General features: G+C 34.6%; 1 protein-coding gene across 12 annotated transcripts in view; it reads right to left on the bottom strand.

Moving 5' to 3' along the window:
• NOL4 (nucleolar protein 4) overlaps positions 1 to 21105 on the bottom strand; it is a 407984-nt gene that overhangs the window by 85970 nt on the left and 300909 nt on the right. For 11 of the 12 annotated variants that reach the window (XM_023207729.1, XM_023207730.1, XM_023207721.1 and 8 more), the window contains one exon: positions 9577 to 9690. The exons of the other annotated variant lie outside the window; for it this stretch is intronic. In XM_023207729.1, the coding sequence (XP_023063497.1) occupies positions 9577 to 9690 (114 nt within the window). The remainder of the gene's footprint in view (positions 1 to 9576; positions 9691 to 21105) is intronic. 12 annotated transcript variants of the gene reach the window in all.

Raw genomic sequence — 21105 nt, 5'->3', positions numbered from 1 at the left:
GTTTTCTCTTCTTGTGATAGTTTGCTAAGAATGATGCTTTCCAGCTGCATCCATGTCCCTACAAAGGACGCAAACTCATCCTTTTTTATGGCTGCATAGTATTCCATGGTGTATATGTGCCACATTTTCTTAATCCAGTCTGTCACTGATGGACATTGGGGTTGATTCCAAGTCTTTGCTATTGTGAATAGTGCCGCAATAAACATACGTGTGCATGTGTCTTTGTAGTAGCATAATTTATAATCCTTTGGGTATATACCCTGTAGTGGGATGGCTGGGTCATATGGTACATCTAGTTCTAGATCCTTGAGGAATTGCCATACTGTTTTCCATAATGGTTGAACTAGTTTACAATCCCACCAACAGTGTAAAAGTGTTCCTATTTCTCCACATCCTCTCCAACACCTGTTGTTTCCTGATTTTTTAATGATTGCCATTCTAATTGGTGTGAGATGGTATCTCATTGTGGTTTTGATTTGCATTTCTCTGATGGCCAGTGATGATGAGCATTTTTTCATGTGTCTGTTGGCTGTATGAATGTCTTCTTTTGAGAAATGTCTGTTCATATCCTTTCCCCACTTTTGGATGGGGTTGTTTGTTTTTTTCTTGTATATTTGTTTGAGTTCTTTGTAGATTCTGGAAATTAGCCCTTTGTCAGATGAGTAGATTGCAAAAATTTTCTCCCATTCTGTAGGTTGCCTGTTCACTCTGATGGTAGTTTCTTTTGCTGTGCAGAAGCTCTTGAGTTTAATTAGATCCCATTTGTCAATTTTGGCTTTTGCTGCCGTTGCTTTTGGTGTTTTAGACATGAAGTCCTTGCCCATGCCTATGTCCTGAATGGTACTACCTAGATTTTCTTCTAGGGTTTTTATGGTATTAGGTCTAACATTTAAGTCTCTAATCCATCTTGAATTAATCTTCGTATAAGGAGTAAGGAAAGGATCCAGTTTCAGCTTTCTACTTATGGCTAGCCAATTTTCCCAGCACCATTTATTCAATAGGGAATCCTTTCCCCATTTCTTGTTTTTGTCAGGTTTGTCAAAGATCAGATGGTTGTAGATGTGTGGCATTATTTCTGAAGGCTCCGTTCTGTTCCATTGGTCTATATCTCTGTTTTGGTACCAGTACCATGCTGTTTTGGTTACTGTAGCCTTGTAGTATAGTTTGAAGTCAGGTAGCGAAAAATCAATGAATCCAGGAGTTGGTTTTTTGAAAAGATCAACAAAATTGACAGACCGCTAGCAAGGCTAATAAAGAAGAAAAGAGAGAGGAATCAAATAGACGCAATAAAAAATGATAAAGGGGATATCACCACCGACCCCACAGAAATACAAACTACCATCAGAGAATACTATAAACACCTCTACGCAAATCAACTAGAAAATCTAGAAGAAATGGATAATTTCCTGGACACGTACACTCTTCCAAGACTAAACCAGGAAGAAGTTGAATCCCTGAATAGACCAATAGCAGGCTCTGAAATTGAGGCAACAATTAATAGCCTACCCACCAAAAAAAGCCCAGGACCAGATGGATTCACAGCTGAATTCTACCAGAGGTACAAGGAGGAGCTGGTACCATTCCTTCTGAAACTATTCCAATCAATAGAAAAAGAGGGAATCCTCCCTAACTCGTTTTATGAGGCCAACATCATCCTGATACCAAAGCCTGGCAGAGACACAACAAAAAAAGAGAATTTTAGACCAATCTCCCTGATGAACATCGATGCAAAAATCCTCAATAAAATACTGGCAAACCGGATTCAGCAGCACATCAAAAAGCTTATCCACCATGATCAAGTGGGCTTCATCGCTGGGATGCAAGGCTGGTTCAACATTCGCAAATCAATCAACGTAATCCAGCATATCAACAGAACCAAAGACAAGAACCACATGATTATCTCAATAGATGCAGAAAAGGCTTTTGACAAAATTCAACAGCCCTTCATGCTAAAAACGCTCAACAAATTCGGTATTGATGGAACGTACCTCAAAATAATAAGAGCTATTTATGACAAACCCACAGCTAATATCATACTGAATGGGCAAAAACTGGAAAAGTTCCCTTTGAAAACTGGCACAAGACAGGGATGCCCTCTCTCACCACTCCTATTCAACATAGTGTTGGAAGTTCTGGCTAGGGCAATCAGGCAAGAGAAAGAAATCAAGGGTATTCAGTTAGGAAAAGAGGAAGTCAAATTGTCCCTGTTTGCAGATGACATGATTGTGTATTTAGAAAACCCCATCGTCTCAGCCCAAAGTCTTCTTAAGCTGATAAGCAACTTCAGCAAAGTCTCAGGATACAAAATTAATGTGCAAAAATCACAAGCATTCTTATACACCAGTAACAGACAAGCAGACAGCCAAATCAGGAATGAACTTCCATTCACAATTACATTTCTTTAATAATATTCCAACTCATTAGTACCCTAATAGAACAAGGAAAAATCATAAAGAGACACAGATGACAGTGAATTCACCTCTACTAAGGGAAAAGACAGTTGCAAGGAATTACTTAGAATATTTAGAGTTACTAAATATTTTTAGGTCCTGAGCCATTGGGTTCATGCTGGTTAATTAGCAGTGATTTTATCATTATTATTATTATTTGGTAAGTTAGTGACGTATAAGTTTTCAGTACCATATGACCCAGCCATCCCATTACTGGGTATATATCCAAAGGATTATAAATCATGCTACTATAAAGACACATGCACATGTATGTTTATTGCAGCACTATTCACAATAGCAAAGACTTGGAATCAACCCAAATGTCCATCAGTGACAGACTGGATTAAGAAAATGTGGCACATATACACCATGGAATACTATGCAGCCATAAAAAAGGATGAGTTCGTGTCCTTTGTAGGGACATGGATGCAGCTGGAAACCATCATTCTCAGCAAACTATCGCAAGAACAGAAAACCAAACACCACATGTTCTCACTCATAGGTGGGAACTGAACAATGAGATCACCTGGACTCGGGAAGGGGAACATCACACACCAGGGCCTATCATGGGGAGGGGGAGGGGGGAGGGATGGCATTGGGAGTTATACCTGATGTAAATGATGAGTTGATGGGTGCTGATGAGTTGATGGGTGCAGCTCACCAACATGGCACAAGTATACATATGTAACAAACCTGCATGTTATGCACATGTACCCTAGAACTTAAAGTATAATAATAATAATAATAATAAAAATAATAATAATAATAAAGTTTTCAGTACTTTATTTTTCTTCTTCCTGATCTTTTATTACACCACAGGTAAGTAACATGCCATTTCCCCTTCCCTCCACCGTGTTCTTTTCAACAGAGTCAAAGGTGTCACATCACAGTCAACCATTGGTTTCCCCTGTGCTTTGCTACTGCAAAAAGCTGTCACCCAGCATTCCTACTTTGTCCTTCTAGGGCAGTAACTACTGGGTTCCTGCTGGGGAAGCCCTTAACTGGTGGTTTTATATGATCTCTTCTATAGAACTACAAACTAATTTAACTGAAAGCACAAAGGGCAGAAAATATAACAAGGAAACCCTCACATTCTCCAGAAACTTTCTACCTTAATCAGTCATCAAGCCTGTTAATAAAATGTATGTCATCCCTCAAAACCAGCAAAAATCATACACCGATAGGAGATAAATCACCAACAAGTAACTGGTTCTAATCCCTCTTACTTTTTGCCTCTTTGTCTTCAAATGAAATGTAACCAATAACTATAAGATCTTTTTGTTTTTAAGGAAAAAGGAATAACGACTAAATAATAAAGATATAGAGAAAAGAACCCACAAATTTTGATCTATGTCATAGTACTCTAAATGTGAAATCTCACTGCCCCTTTTGAATTGTCAAAGTGAAGAAGAATTTCCTAGATAACCTAAAAAACACAGATTTTACATTAAATAAAGAAAAATGCTACATATATATTCCAAACTGCATTGGGAACGGACTTTTGTGAAATCTGATTCCTGATGAAGCAGTAGGCTCCTGTCCTTGCCACTGGCTTGCTTCAGGGCTGAGGCTGCATAATAACAAGCTTCCTCTGAATTTTGGAACAAAATGGACATACGGAATAAAGTATTTAACACATCCATACCACCTTTCATGTTCATAGCTCAAAGAACTTTATAAAATCCAACTAATTCATCGAGCTTCATAAACTCTGGAAGACATACACAATTACATCTCTACATGTGGCTAACCACTGGCAGCAAACAGTCAGACGAGTGGCTTAACAGAAAGCCAATTTTGAGTGTTCATGTTTTGAACATTTGTGCGCCTACAGAAAATTGGGGGCACAGTGAAGAATCTCTGAGTCACTAGAAAATTCTAAGAATTTTGAGTTGGGTTAAGAATGCACACAGGAAGAGTGATCTCCTTCCTAACATGCAAAAGAACTCTGATTCTCTAGTTGGGCAAAGGCAAGTTTGATTCAATTAATAGGATCTCTGCCAATTACATGCTTTGGTAGGAAGTAGAATCACTTGGTAGAAGTTTCTGTGTGGCATGGCTAAGGAAATCTATAGAATTTATAGTAAGAAAAAGTAGTTTATATACTTTTGAGATACTAATTATAAATACTAAATTAGTGTTTACAGTGCATAAACAACTCTCCAGATGAAGTGAAGCACTTTGGGAAGTTTGTAGCCTTTTTTAGGCTGATATCCAAGCAAACTCTAGATTGCTAGTTATGGTAAAGTACAAAATCTTTGTAAATAAAGTAAACCATTTTCCAGAAGAAAACTGCACTGCCAAAACCTTATCAGCAGAGGCACAAATGATACAAGTCCTAAATGTTGTTCTAGGCTATGGGTTTCCCTCCATGAACATAACACATGAAAATGCATTACAGGATTGTGAAAAGATCTCAGGCATCAGTTTTATCTAATATAAACGCATATTCTGGATTTCTTGTGCAGCTGGTGACCTTGCACAAATCATTTCACTTCTCTGGGCCTCAGTTTTCCTACATGTAAATGAGAGTTATAGTATCTTTTCTCATGGGGTTGTTGAGAATGGTAAATGAAACTGAAACTGTATCTAGGAATTGCCCAATAAGTTTTTAGCAAATCTTAGAGTTTAATTTTAAAAAAATGATTTCATTTTTCCCCACAATTCCAAAGTTCTTTGAACCCTTCTAGGTTTGAAAATAATATTTTTTTCCCACCAACCATGTAAAAGCATTGCTATTTCTCCACATCCTCTCCAGCACCTATTGTTTCCTGACTTTTTAATGATTGCCATTCTAACAGTTGTGAGATAGTGGTTACACAAAAACTTATACAAACACCTTATACAAAAACTCCCATTGTCTCAGCCCGAAATCTCCTTAAGCTGATAAGCAACTTCAGCAAAGTCTCAGGATATAAAATCAATGTGCAAAAATCACAAGCATTCCTATACGCCAATAACAGACAAACATATCCGAATCATGAGTGAACTCCCATTCACAATTGCTATAAAGAGAATAAAATACATAGGAATACAATTTACAAGGGATGTGAAAGACTTCTTCAAGGAGAACTACAAACCACTGCTCAACAAAATAAGAGAGGACACAAACAAATGGAAAAACGTTCCATGCCCATGGATTGGAAGAATCAATATTGTGAAAATGGTCATACTGCCCAAAGTAATTTATAGATTCAGTGTTATCCCCATCAAGCTACCATTGACTTTCTTCACAGAATTAGAGAAAACTACATTAAACTTCATATGGAACCAAAAAAGAGCCCTTATAGCTAAGACAATCCTAAGCAAAAAGGACAAGCTAGAGGCATCACGCTACCTGACTTCAAACTATACTACAAGGCTACAGTAACCAAAACAGCATGGTACTGGTACCAAAACAGATGTATAGACCAATGGAACAGAGCAGAGGCCGCAGAAATAATACCACACATCAACAACCATCTGATCTTTGATAAAGCTGACAAAAACAAGCAATGAGGAAAGGATTCCCTATTTAATAAATGGTGTCGGGAAAACTGGCTAGCCATATGCAGAAAGCTGAAACTGGACCCCTTCCTTACAACACCTTATACAAAAATTGCTCAAGATGGATTAGAGACTTAAATGTAAGACCTAAAACCATAAAAACCCTAGAAGAAAACCTAGGCAATACCATTCAGGACATAGGCATGGGCAAAGACTTCATGACTAAAACACCAAAAACAATGGCAACAAAAGCCAAAATAGACAAATGGCATCTAATTAAACTAAAGAGCTTCTGCACGGCAAAAGAAACTATCGTCAGAGTGAACAGGCAACCTACAGAATAAGAGAACATTTTTGCATTCTATCCATCTGACAGAGGGCTAATATCTAGAATCCACAAGGAACTTAAACAAATTTACAAGGAAAAAAAATCACATCAAAAAGCGGGCAAAGGATATGAACAAACACTTCTCAAAAGAAGACATTTATGCAGCCAATAAACATATGAAAAAAAGCTCATCACTGGTCATTAGAGAAATGCAAATCAAAACCACAATGAGATACCATCTCACGCCAGTTAGAATGGTGATCATTAAAAAGTCAGGAAACAATGGATGCTGGAGAAGATGTGAAGGAATAGGAATGTTTTCACACTGTTAGTGGGACTGTCAATCAGTTCAACCATTGTGGAAGACAGTGTGGCGATTCCCCAAGGATCTAGAGCTAGAAATACCATTTGACCCAGCAATCCCATTACTGGGTATATACCCAAAGGATTATAAATCATTCTACTATAAAGACACATCCACACGTATGTTTATTGCAGCACTATTCACAATAGCAAAGACTTGGAACCCATCAAATGCCCATCAATTATAGACTGGATAAAGAAAATGTGGCACATATACACCATGGAACACTCTGCAGCCATATAAAATGATGAGTTCATGTCCTTTGCAGAGACATGGATGAAACTGGAAACCATCATTCTCAGCCAACTAACACAAGAACAGAAAACCAAACATGCATGTTTTCACTCATAAGTGGGAGTTGAACAATGAGAACACAAGGACACAGGAAGGGAACATCACACACCAGTATCTGTCGGGGAGTTGGGGGCTAGGGGAGGGACAGCATTAGGAGAAATACCTAACGTAGATGATGGGTTGAAGGGTGCAGCAAACCACCATGGCACATGTATACCCATGTAACCTGCACGTTCTGCACATATATCGCAGAACTTAAAGTACCAAAAAAAAAAAAAAAAAAAAAAAAAAAGAAGAGAAAAAAACAGGGAGAAAAAAAAAACAGTATTTTTTTTTTAATGTGGAGATATTATTGGGTATCTTCCATTCCCAGAAACAGAGCCTTGCAATAAATATATGAGGACATATAAAAAGGAGACAGTATGGAGAGTAGGGCCAAGGACCACTGGTCCTCATTCATTCTAGTCCCTACTCCTGAGGCAGGAGTAAGAAGTCCCATTTTTAATTATTTTTAGAAGTTTTTCTTCAGTGGGTAGAAAGTCTATGAAGTAAATTTGAGCTCAATGTAAAGATCTTCAAAAACAATGATAAATCTCTGACAGTAGGAAAGAGTGTTAGTAAATAGCAGATCTTTAGTACCAGTGTGAGATTTGAGATGCTAAAGCAAATAACAAATATATATTCAACAACATATAAATTTATGAAATATATAATGCTTTTATATGAATTGACTTACAAAATCCTCACAATAGCTCTATGAATTGATATCTGTATCTCCCATTTTACAGATTAGGCCCACAGTATTTAAGTGACTGGATCAAATATCACTTGATGACCAACTTTGGGGAATATTGTAGAGTGATATTATAGGTAGTATATAACATGAATAAGTCATTTAATTGTTATAACAACTCCACATATGATTAAAACTATACAGGGATATTCTAGAATGTAGACGAGGTGGGATATACAGCTAGACAACAACCAGGAGAGCCCTTTCAATCCCAGAATTCTACGATCCCAATTTCTAGAGCTAGCATCTGTTCTCAAATGGACTTTGACTTTGAAACTCCAATACCTTAGGTAGTGTCATTAATGTTTCTTTCTAGTTAACTGATATCAATCCAACGACAAAACAGTTAGACATCAAAGTCTTTTCTATACTGAATGTATTGATGCTTACTATGCACCAGGCAAAATGCTAAGTACATAACATGAATCTGTCATTTAAAGTTCTCATAATGACTTCAAAGGATGAGTACTGTTAGTATTGCTGTCTTTCATATGGAGAAACTAAAGCACACAGAACTGGAATAGCTTGCTGAAGTTTGCACAATTAGAAAAGATAGAGATGAGATTCAAAACCAGGTCTCTTTAGTTTCAGAATGTGCTCCCCTAATCACTATGCCAGATGGTATTATACGTAGTGCTATAACTCATTGTATAAGATACATTTTATAGATATAACAATAATAAAACTCTCAACAGAGGGCACATGTATATGAATCAATACTGGTGGCATGATTAGCACATTCTAAATTGACTTTTTACATGGTTTTTATCTGAGACTAATACTGTATTTTTCATTTAACTGAAGGCTTCATCTTTTGTGGCATTTAGAATTATTAGCACATGACATTTTAATAATAAACACATCAAATCAAAGCTGATGTCATTCTGAAACATGTGAAAGTATTCTAAGCCTGAAATGAAAAACCTTTTTTGCTTTTTTCTTTGAAGTCCATTGGCTTACTGTAGAATCAAGATTGGACTAAGTTACTTTAGTCTTGACTCACCTCATCCTCAATTAGCAATATAAAACATATGATTCATTTGTTGTAAAAATAGTTTACAAATGAAAATGTGGCAAATTTTATGCAGAATATTTAGTATATCACATGACAATTTAGATTTTTACTATGGATACTTGAGAAAGGAGGTAGACAGATAAAAGAGAAAGACATTTCTGGGATAAGAAGGAGAAACAGAAATACAGAGATAACCCAAGGGAAAGACTGAGGGAAACACCAGTGAGCAAAATACAAAAAGTACAAACATCTCCAATACACAGATGCCTTAGAAAAAAGATACTGAAACACGACATGCAATTGGCATATAATAAATGATTAATTAATGAGAGAGTAAATCTAAGACATGAATTTTCATTATGTATATCCTCATTTTTTGACTTTCTACTCTTTCAAAGTTGTGTTGTACTGTCACCACCCTTGGCATCATGTATTGGCATGCGGTAGTAGACCAGAGGAAATTAAAGAGAGGTTGATTCATTTTCATTCAAAATGAACACAATCAAGTCACTCTCATAAGTCATGAGGTAAATTTACAAAGGTGTTGGAAATGATCAGTTAGAACCTCTTAATAAGTAATTGACCTTTAAATTGGATACTAAACAGAATTATAATTCATTAGTTTTGCTATTGTTCATTTTTGCCACAGAATCATTTTGTTCTTTGACCTTCATTCATCACAGGAACACACATTTTCAATTTTAAATTCCTATCATAAAGACACAAAAACTAGGTATCTGTGTACTTTAAATCCATTCAAGAGTTTTTACTCTTCAACATAAATCAAATTAAACGAACTGCATTTGCTATAGCTGGTGTTCACCAGACTTCAAGATGCCTCAGTACCTGCTGTCTCTCCAGACGCATCCTCTTGGCGGCATTTCTACTCTCACTCTCACAAGCTGAAGCCAAGATACTCTCTGCAACTGCTGAAGTAAGGTGGGAAGGAATAGGTCGAGACTAAAAAAAAAACAAAAAAAGAGAAAAGTATGAAAAAAATTATTAACAGTATCATTAACAGGCCAATGTTATTCTCAGAAGAGCTCTCAGGATCATCAACACGTGCAGGAGTATCCATTTATTTCAACTGAACTTATTTCAATAGAAAGAGGAAATGGAAATTGTAAAGATGAAAAATGAAAGCTAGTTAGAGATTAAAGCTATCGTTGCTACACAGATCCATCATTCATTCCCACAGATCCATTGTCACAAGTATTTAGCCTGTGCCATGAAGCTGGAGTTTGAACAGGCAGTGGCAAAACTGCTAACTGGATTTTGCAAATAAAACAAGGTCTTTAATTCTACTATAACATATGACATGCACAAAAAAACAAAACAAAAACAAGTGACAGGGCTGAAACAGAGTTTAAAAAAACCTAATAGACACTCAGACCATGTCAAACAATCTTAATATGAAATATTATGGATATTTACACTCTAAATTGTGACCCAATTGATGTGATTAAAATGCTTTTAAATATAAATAAAAATGAAAAAGTCAGCCCTACAATGATTTTAATATATTAAAGATTTAGTGCTTTAGATGTTAGATATGTTTGCCTATGTGTACATACATGTTTTGTTTTACTTATAAAATATGAGCTGGTATTTCATAGATACATGTTGTTGAAATCCATCTTCTATGTAGCCCATATAGAAAGTAATTAATTCTCCAACTAATTTCATGATTAACTGTAAATCGTTTGCAGCTCTCAATATCATTTGTGATAACCATAACAAAATTATGATTTTCATTCTTTTTTTCCATAATTACATGCAAAGTCATCCAACTGAAAGGTGAAATACTTAATGATATAGAACAGTTTTTTAAATTAAGATAAGCAAATGATAGATAAGAAATAACAAAACTAAACCAAATGAGGTAGTAAAATAATGTGAAATTATGAAATAAATATATCTTTTGGGAATATAGCAAATATAGTACATGCCACCTTAGGGTTTTCAAAGTCTCAGACTAAAATATGTGTGAATGCTATTTATTAGAAGCCTGAACTAATTGAGACCTTTTGAATTTTTTTCTAAAGGAATTGAAACATGGCTTTTTTATACATGACTCATTTTACCAACTTTGTTATGTACAGCGTGTCTCAGCCAATTGAACACAGGGCTTACATCTAAAATAATATTCTAGAACAGCTAAATTCAGACCACACCATTTTAACAGACACTCTATAGTTAAATTTGTACAGTGTAGACAGAGACCGGGCTCTGACCTTGGGTGAACTAGGAAGCAATTTCTGCAACTGCCTTAGCAGACTTCCTCACTACTTCCCCTCCAAAGTAGCCTCTGGAGGCAAAAGGTAGGAAAGGTATAGGGTACATTCTCCTCTGCTAACCCCATGGGACATCTCAAATGATGGTTATACAACTTTGACAATAAAGCAGTAGGATATTTGGAATGTTATTTTTACAAAAAAGAAGAAAAGAGGTCCATTTGTGGCAGGAAAATAATGCAATGTCAGCATTTTGAGAAGGAAATTAGAAAGCCAGGGCTGTGCATTTGTAATAGAAAAGAGGGTCAAATGAGGCAAACCTAAAATAAATTGTCATAAAGATGTAAGCACAATTTCAAAACTCACATTGCTTCTTCGTTTCATTCTCTACTTCACTGAGTATAAATAAAATATTATAGTCCAAAGCCAAATAAATGAAGCTATAAAATCAGTCTCATTAAACAATGGTCACTGCCTGGCTCAAAAATATAATCCAACTACATGGGAATTAGATACTCACTGATACCTTTCTTGATTGAGCTAATTTTTGAGGAAAAGGTGTTATAGGAAAAATGGGAATAAGAACATTACATTATCAAAAAATAACACAAATTATTTGATTGTAGTTAGCATTATTCAAATAGGAGCGAGAGTTTATACCTTTATAAACTGTATTATTAGATCATTTGTTTCCATGGATGAAATTAAGACAATCTAAATAAAATGTCAGCAACCTTCCTTTTCTTAATCCAATTATTGAGAGCCACATGGGATTCAGAGAGACATATTTCAGTTCTTCATTACCTCGATTTTTCTCTTTTTTTTTTTTTGCTATCTCCATTAAAAATTAGGAATATACAAAGCTATAGAATTTTAATAAATTATATTGTATCAACAGGCACACAAGTAACTTAAATGCATAAAAGTTTGTTTAATAGGGAGAACATAATTATCCCTTCAATTAAAATTATTTCATAGCATTTTCTTTCAAATTCTTAATAATTTTTAAAAACAACTCTTACTACTCAACTTCTGCTAAAGCAGTAAAAGTTGTTATGCCTAGTAATTTATGTAATTTCCTTTACAGAAAAGATGATAGGGAGAATTGCATCTTCCCTAGATGTGTGAAATCAGTTTTCTCAAAAACTAGAGCAATGTCCTGGCTAGATACATTTTAAGGTCATGTGATAACCTAATATTTAAAAATCGACTTCAAGATAAAGCAACCATGTACACACTATCCTACTGAGTGGAAAAAATAAGTAGAATCAAAGATGCATGATTCAATACTTCCCACACATAAATAGTATAATTTTGAAAATAGATTTGTATTGAGTTTATTGTGGGATCATAAATTGACAACTCTCGATGGCCATAAAAGTCATCCAGTACAAGTTTCTTCTCTCAACTTTGAAGAACTGAAATGTGGGTAGATTAAGTAATTGCAAAAGGACAAATTGAACTAGATCCAGAACTCAGATTTCATGTCTCCCAATTTTCAACTCTCACTTTCCTAAATTCTGTTCTATATTTAGTACTTTTACGTACTTTGTCATTAATAAAACAAAAAATTCTTTAAAAAATCCTTATATACAAACCATTGTTTTCAACTAAAAAAATAAGCAGAACAAAGGTAGCCATTTACATGAATGCATTATAATCATCCTTAACTCAAGCTCTTTGGAGAAAAAAGCAGAATAAATCATAAAATCTGTATTACAATCTAAGAATTATATTTGAAATGTATTTTTGCAGAGAATGTACTATCTCTCAATAATGTGTACCTCCAAATAGAAATCCAGTACCATCCTAATTTAATTTTTAGATAAATGTTAATAATATCTAACTCCTATTGAGTGCTTAGGACATTCAGCTATTAATACCAAAAGTTTAGATTTCTGATCAAATTTAATCTCCTAAACGATCTTTGAGAAAAGTACTTATATTACTCATATTTTAGATAAACTACATTGAAGTTCTGAGAGATTATGCAACTTGCTCACAATTATGCAGTGATGTATGTGGAAACACCTGAATTCAAATCTAAGTCTGATGATGAATTGGGAGTTATAATCCCTAGTAAACTACTATTCACATTTTACAACAAAGTCCCCAGTGAGTTTAAATAAATCTATAATTCTTAAATACTACACATTCCTGTAAGGGAATTCAATCACAGCTAACCACACATGGCATTTAGCAAAGAATATATCAGGATCTCCCTAGCATCCTTCACTTAAATGGTTCAAGTTCTTTAATATATTGTCCTATAAATTCTATAAATTACAAAATTTATAATCTTCATTAATAGCACAAAGACAAAAATGTAACTTATCTAAGTTATGTCACAAATTCTTAACTGACTGAACCTGAATTCATAAGATTGTAATGTTTATACAGCCAGAAGTGTCAATAATACTATACATGAACCATAATAAAGCTTAATTTCATTCCCAAAATGAGAATACAGGAGCCAGGCAGAGAAGTTCTTTCCCTCATGTGAGGTAATCATGCTAAAAATCTCTTTGCTTCTAATATTAATGAGTCAATAATAAATGCCAATACTGTCCAATACACACAGGGCTCAAGTGTGCAGCATTTGGTTATAAGATATTAAAGACAAAAGTTTAAAAAAATTTATCTATAATTTGGCTTCTATCCACTTAACAACTCAAAAGTACTAATAAGAAGATAGTGAGAAGGAAATTAATCAAATTTTCTCCTTATAAAAGGAATCATGTTACAGAGAAATTTAAAACTAGTGTTTAGTACGTGCTCTGAGAATCATCTCCTGCTGAACTCTCCTTTCCATCATTACATTTGACAGTTGAGGGCTTATTCTAATGTCACCACAGAATTGTCGTTCTAAAACATAATTAGTAGTGTGTTAGGGGATATGGTCATACACTTCACCAGGAAGGAGACTGAAAATTCCCTCTTACATTTGTAAAAGTGGCCATAAAACACAAAGCTTCCATGTAATAATTGGAGATAGGAATATTTTGACGCAAACACCAAATGCAATTAATTCAATAGATAACTTATGAAAATAACACCTCCTCTGGCTGAAGATAGCTCAGTAAATACATATACTATTTGATATCTATCTATCTATCTTAGAATATTTACAATAATAGTTAACAATGGATATAATTATACACTTCACATGATCTATACCTGGATTGGGAATATTTATTACATATTTGTATGTGCATATTACATACATTATTTCCCTATATATAACATAATGGTACCTACCCTTATTAATTATCTCTTCATAATTAACTGACATTCTAACTGGGATCTGAGTTGATCTTTCTCCAGCACTGTTCTTTTTGTAATAATTATCTATGCTCAAATCAATGGCAGTTGTGTCATTAAACAGATGGCTAAACCATCACATGGAGATTTTGGAGTTTAAAAAGTCACATTTTAATTGGGGACTTAAGATGTAATTGCTGTTGGCACGATGTAAATGTGTCTTTTCTTATATATGTTGGTAAAATGTACCGTCACACCGACAAACTATTCCATTTTTGTGGGTCTTAAAACTCTACATGAAATAACTTTTAGAGTCCTCTGAACTTCAGCTGTACATTTACGATGCCACAGGATTTTTGCAATTATAAAAAAGTACAAAGAAATTTAAGAATGTTAGGTTTTGGTCATGGGTTAATGTGGTGATGCTCTCAGACTCTACAGTTTAAGTGAAGCTTAATCAAGTTGTTAGTTAAGGCCAGTCTGGGAGCGACTGTGACATCCACTCAAGGTTGTAAGTAGAATGAGTGCCTTGAAGATAATTAAACAATTCAGCAGTCAGAGTTTAGGTAATGTGCTGAGTTAAGATTATTCCTCCTAATCTTGTTACTTTATAAAACCCATTATTAAGAATTCTGTAATTTGGATGGTGTGCACACATTATCTCCCCCAAGTGGCATATCTATACCTAAAGGCATAATTGTTCAGGTTATATACATATATAAAGTTTCATGTTCTAAGAGATCCTTTCTATTAAGCAGGTGGTTTCATTCTTATACATCAGTGGAATACAGATAGTTTGCAACTAAGTCATACTGAACTGAATATTATTCTATAACCAGTTACTTGCTATGTGACCATTTTTGCAATTTAATCTGCATCTCAGTCTTCTTATAAATGACAAAACTGAGATTCAGTCAGAAAATTATAAATAAGGAAAATAATCTCCACATTATGCAGTAGTTTTTAGAAGTCCATGAGAAATGCACATAAAATCACTAGCATATTTTATAAGTACTTTTTATCTAACAAGAACTGTGCCAGGTTTAGAGATCTGAAGATATCAGTATGGTCTCTGCCATCATAGAGCTTACTTGACAAGTTGGTACAATGCCTAGCACATAGGTTATAACTTTATAATGTACATGGAAGTGCATTATTAAAAGTGTATTTAGTAAAGACAACCTTTTGTGAGCAATTCTGAAGCTCTAATATTATATAAACTTAAAATATTTTTCAAAAGCTTGGGTTAAACTCAGCTGGCAGAAAAAGAAACTGATAAATGAATGCCTAAGGTTTTACTTTTTCCTAATTTCTGTGAATATGTATATGTTTTGCTGCAGAAATACTGATATATTTGTATATGTGATGTTTTTCTAGGCCCCATTATGGGTGTTATGCAACAAACCTAGTATGTACTCTGTGATGTCCCAAAATTGAAAAGTTCTGAATTCCAAACCATAGATAATCCAATATTTTAGATAAACTGGTGAATGCAAACTAAAATAGTAGTTCAACTGTCCTTAGTTCATTCCACATGATTTTAATGGAAGTAATAAGGAAAGTTCCTTCCTCAATTAACCCTGGCCACCTGAGTTCGTCCTGGGCAATCAGAGCACTCAATACTTTGTTTCCAATGACTGATCCAAGAAGGTGGACATGTAATCCAAATAGGGCCAAGCAAAGTTCTTTCCCGGGAACTGAGACCTGGAGTTGGAGGATTGCTCTTGGGTTGTGGGTTTTAAGAATGGAGGCCTAGAACTGCTGCTGGTAACATTTCCAAACAGGTAGCAAGAAGTTGTCCAAGATGTAAATCAATACACAAGAGAAGCATAATTAAGAAAAAGGAGAGCAGCAAACCCCTGACATTGGAGCCCATGGATCCACTATATGTGATTTCTTGAACTTTCTAGTTGTTTGAGAAAACTCTCTTGACTAAAAGGAGTTTGAAAGTGTGTTTTAACAGAAGTGGAATATAAGCTAATTAAACTTTGTCTAGGCTTTGTTTAGAAATATTTCATTTATGAATTAATGATCTGTGACTTGGCCTTATTTTTAGAATATTATTGGCCATTAATAATGATCTTTTATGAAAACATGGGGAATTAATAAGTCTTCTAGTTGAAGACTTAGAAACACAGTTTAGTTAATATCAGCTGACACCTCTGATCAACACACAGGATCAAGTAAATTATCAACTGAAATAACATGCTTTCATTTTAACTACATAATCCTTTATTTTAAATATATAAAATATATTGTGTATATCCTATATACACTGTATATATTCTGAAAGTTGAGTGTTACATATACTTACAATTACTGTACATTATGATGTAGTTTTCCGAATTATTTGTGAAACTAAAAGTGTATACTAATTCCATTCATATAATTAACATCACTACCTATTCCCACTTATTGTTAAATATATTTAAATTTTTTTAATGTATCCTTTCTTGGCCTTTTGGTTAAGATCAAGTGTAATTTTTTTTAACATTTTAATAGTTTAAAAATAGTTAAAATTAAACATTATATAACCGTTTTCTTTTGTGAAAACAACTCGCTAAAGATTTAAAATATATTATGCTACATTTTCAGTTAGTAGTAGTTTTTAAAATTAAAATACCAATTGCAAGATACTATGAAACTCATATCACACAATAAAAATTATCTTACCTCTCTATTAATTTCTACCACAAAGAAGCACATTAGTAAATATCCATCCAGCCACTCAATCTTTCATTCAGCAATTTTAATTCGGTTGAATTCAACATGAATTGGGCAACTTTCATGAGCAACTACTTGTATTATATAAGACATTGTGGGTGATACAGAGATGAACAAGTTAAGAAGCATAGTACTCAAGGAACATAATTTCTTCTTGAAGAGCTAAGGCCCATATATATAGATAACAGCAATATAAGACAAGATAAAACTACAAAAGATGTACCACAAAGTACAATTTGCACATAGAAGAAAGAGAGATTTGAGGCTGCTGTTAGCTAGCAGTGAGGATTAAACAGATAAAGACCTAGTTGATTTAGTCCTTCAAGTAGCTCAACACATTGAGACAGTGCGGGTTTCCCAGGAAAGGGAACTGTGAAATTCAGTTTCAGATTAAACTGCATTTTATCATGTTTCTCATGTGCAACAGGTACCATACTAGGTATACCAGGTACTGTCCTAGGAGTTTTTACATTTGTTATTTCGAGTGCTTTTGGTTTTCATCTTTAGGATAAGAGCTATTATTTCCATTTTTCTCTTCCAGGGTGAGACCACGGCTCGGAGATAGAAAATCCATAAGCAGCAACTGGAAAAGCACAGACGAGAACCAAATCCAGGTGTTTTTCTTCAGACGCTCACCAATGCTGCCAATTTTTTTTTTTATTATTTCCTTTTGGATTCAGTTTCCTTCTTCTTGGATTATAGAAGCATTCCTCTGGAATCAGTCAGGTTGTATAAGTAGTAGCCTCAGAAATTATCTTAAGTATTTCTTTCCCCCTCACTCTGAAAGTAGAGCTGAGCTGCGCATTGATTTGTGAATTACAAGTAGTTTCTCTTGAAGACTTTTTTTCCTAGTACTTTGAAGAAATTGTTCAGGCTGGTTTTCAGTTGTAGATAATATGTTGTTTCCTTCTGGTACATTTAAGAATTTATTTGCTTTTCTATGATTTTACTATAATATCCATAGGTATGAGTTTTGTTTTTTTTTTTATGTATACTGTTTAGAACTAATCTACTTATCTGTTATGAGGATTGAGGTCCAATCAATTCTGAAAAATAGTTCATCATTATCTTTTTCAATTTGTCTCTTTATTCTAATTTCTCCTCTGGAATGCCTGTTAAATGTGTCTTTATCATTCTCTTCTCTACCTTAATTTATTTTTCATATTTAACTTCTCTTTTTTTCCTGTGGGTAACTTGCATACTTCTGTGTTCCAGTTTACTTTCTCCTTGGCTGAATATTACATTCTACTTAACCCATTTAGTAAAAGGTTTTAATTTCAATGATTATAATGCCTGTCATGTTTATTCCTGAAAGTTGTATTAGGATATTTCTTAATTCCCCTTTCATAGAGAGGAAAATAGAGGACGAGCCTTTCTTGGGCCCAGCTTTGCATACATTTCTCAGTTTATGTGCCTATCTAGTTACAAACTAAAATGCATGTATCCTGAACCTGGGTGGACATTCATACCCCAGCCCTAATCTGTCTGGGTCTACATTTACTTTTTCTATCTTTCTAAGTTGTTACCCAATCCAAAGGGCTTACAATTCTGGCTAAGAGTTTCCTATTCATTTCAGGTACCTGGAAATTTCCTTTTCTTTCTTTTGAGCTTAACTGAATATGTTTTAAATTGCTATGTTTTATTCAGGATTTGTACATGTTTGTGGTGGGAACCTGGGTGGCGTGTGTGTATGCGAAGAGAACATACCCCATGAGGCTCAGGTCAACATCTTGCTTAAAGCAAAAGATGCAGTGATAAGTAGATTTGAAAAATACATGGGCTATATTCTTTAAAACCCAGTTATTCTTCAATTTTAATGCATTTAGTAAATAATGAGCAAAGGGTACCCATAATCCCTGAGTCATAAAAAATTAGGGAACCAGTGAACCAAGAGACAACCCATTGAAAGAAGGAGCAGCAGTCTCAAATGATGAACTACGGTGTGAAAGGAAATAATTTGAACATACTAGAAGAATAGGTAGAAAGGGACCATATTATATGCTATACATATACATACATGATCACATATAATACTCCAGTATCCCTATCCTTTAGAAGAGACTCAGAAACACTACGCTTGTACAGGAATTGAACTAAGCAAGAAATTGAAGCTAGGTCTCTCGGTTTCAAAAGGTCGTATGCTAAAACATTATAGAAAGAAATATGAAATTTGTTCTAAGATGACAGAGTTTCGCACTTATCAAAGCCAAAATTGAGGAAGACTGCTCTAGGGGCAAAGGCAGATTTATCATAAAGTCAATAAAGTGAGGCACAGGATACCTCAACTGGATGAGCCTCTTGAGTGCTGGAGTTCCTGGATGTTGTAAGCATTCTAGATAGGAAGGGAAAGCCACTTTAAAATCCGGAAGCATTTATATGTAAGTATGTCTGAAAATTGTCTAACAAGATGTTAGAAGAAAAGTGTTTTAATCTTCAAGATTTCGGTGGTTTTTAATTTTTTTTGTGTATTATAATTTTAAACTGCAAATACACATTCATTTTATCTACCTATTTTTTTGCTCATAATTGTGTATTACTTCTCTTTTCAAAAAGATCTCAAGTCACGTAATCTTCAGGTTTTGCAAACCCTATTTCTGCCTCTGCCTAGGCATAGTGTATATGAAGATTGTAAGAGGAAAGTAGGGAGTTGAGTTAGAAGGATTATGCAACAGTATAGATATGAGGTGTGAAAGACTAGAACTAAAATAATAGCACATAGAATCAGAAACTATAATATTTATTTGGGAAACAGAGTAAAGGAGGAATAAGCAGAATTCATTAAGTGGTAGGATACAAGACAAAAAGTAGTCAAATCTCATTCTATACTTTTGAGCAATGGTAAAAATAACAATATGGTGCTATTAACAGTAGGCAAGTCAAGAGGAATTTACTGGTGGCTTGATAAGTGAGGTGGAGTATCAGTGGAGAAGATAGGTGCTGGAGAATATAAAGAGTTCAGTGTAATATAATTATTGCCCTAGTGTCTGGCTGACATTTGGAAGGAAATACCAAAGATTTGTATATTTTGGGTATTGTGCTTTGAGAACAGGATACTGTACACAAGGGCAGACATTTGCAATTGTGGTTAGGGTGATATACAGTACGTGGCTGAACACAGAAGTGTAGGAACTGCCCAAAAGCAGGTAGGAGTAAATAAGGAGGAAGAGAAACAGCAAGCTTCAAGAAAATGCGCATACTTTAGTTGAATATGCAATCTTTGAGTTTTGTGCAAAGGTGGTCATGTGATCTTTATAAGAACTAATTGAGTAGAGTCATCCTTTGGTATCTCTGCAGGACTGGCTCTAGCACCTCTAAGGATGCTCAAGTCCATTACATAAAATGGCACAGTATTTGCCTATTACCCAGGCACACTGTCCCGTATACTTTAAATTATGTCTAGCTTACTTATAAATCTTAATACAATGTAAATGATATGTAAATAGCTGTTATACTGTGTTGTCTAAGGAATGATGACAAGTAAAAAATGTCTATACATGTTCAATACAGGCACAATCCCCTTATTTTTTTGCCATATATTTTTCAAACAGTTGATTGAATCCACAGATGTAGACTCTGCAGATCTATAGAGCTGACTACACAGTGGTGAGAACCACAGTCTGAATAATCTGCATGCGAGGGAGTACTGCAGGATTTGGTGGTAATAAGTATAATCTGCAAGTATAAAATGCTCTTTTGAGAAACCTGACAAAGAAAGATGAACTCAGATTGTAGAAGAAGAAAAAGAGATGTCACTTTTTTTTGGTATCTGAGAACTTTTTTTTTTTTTTTTGAAAAAAGGATTAAATGTCCTCTCATTGAAAAGGGAAAACTGAACATACAAAAGAGTAGGGGTGGTTGATGGAGCAATGTTCTGAAGAAGGCAGAATTATATGGGGGCAGAGATGCGAAGTTTATTTATCCAGGGCAAATAAGAACAAGACTTTTCCTCTGTAAAGTCACCAGAGAATACGTGAGTCAGAACATTTAGAAAGTTTTGAAATTTTTAATATTGCTTTTTCAGGCTCTTGGAGTGATGACTAAGATCAAGGTATATTCATGCTAATAAAGACTTTGGTGAAAGAGAGATCCAGATCCCTGAAGTGGAAAAGGTAAAAGAACTGTGAAATCAACTTAGATATCAAAATTAATACGGAGG

The sequence above is a fragment of the Piliocolobus tephrosceles genome, chromosome 18 (assembly GCF_002776525.5).
Source record: "Piliocolobus tephrosceles isolate RC106 chromosome 18, ASM277652v3, whole genome shotgun sequence".
Lineage (NCBI taxonomy): Eukaryota > Metazoa > Chordata > Mammalia > Primates > Cercopithecidae > Piliocolobus > Piliocolobus tephrosceles.
The sequence above is the reverse complement of the archived record's forward strand: the minus strand, read 5'-3'. Positions and strand labels throughout refer to the sequence as shown.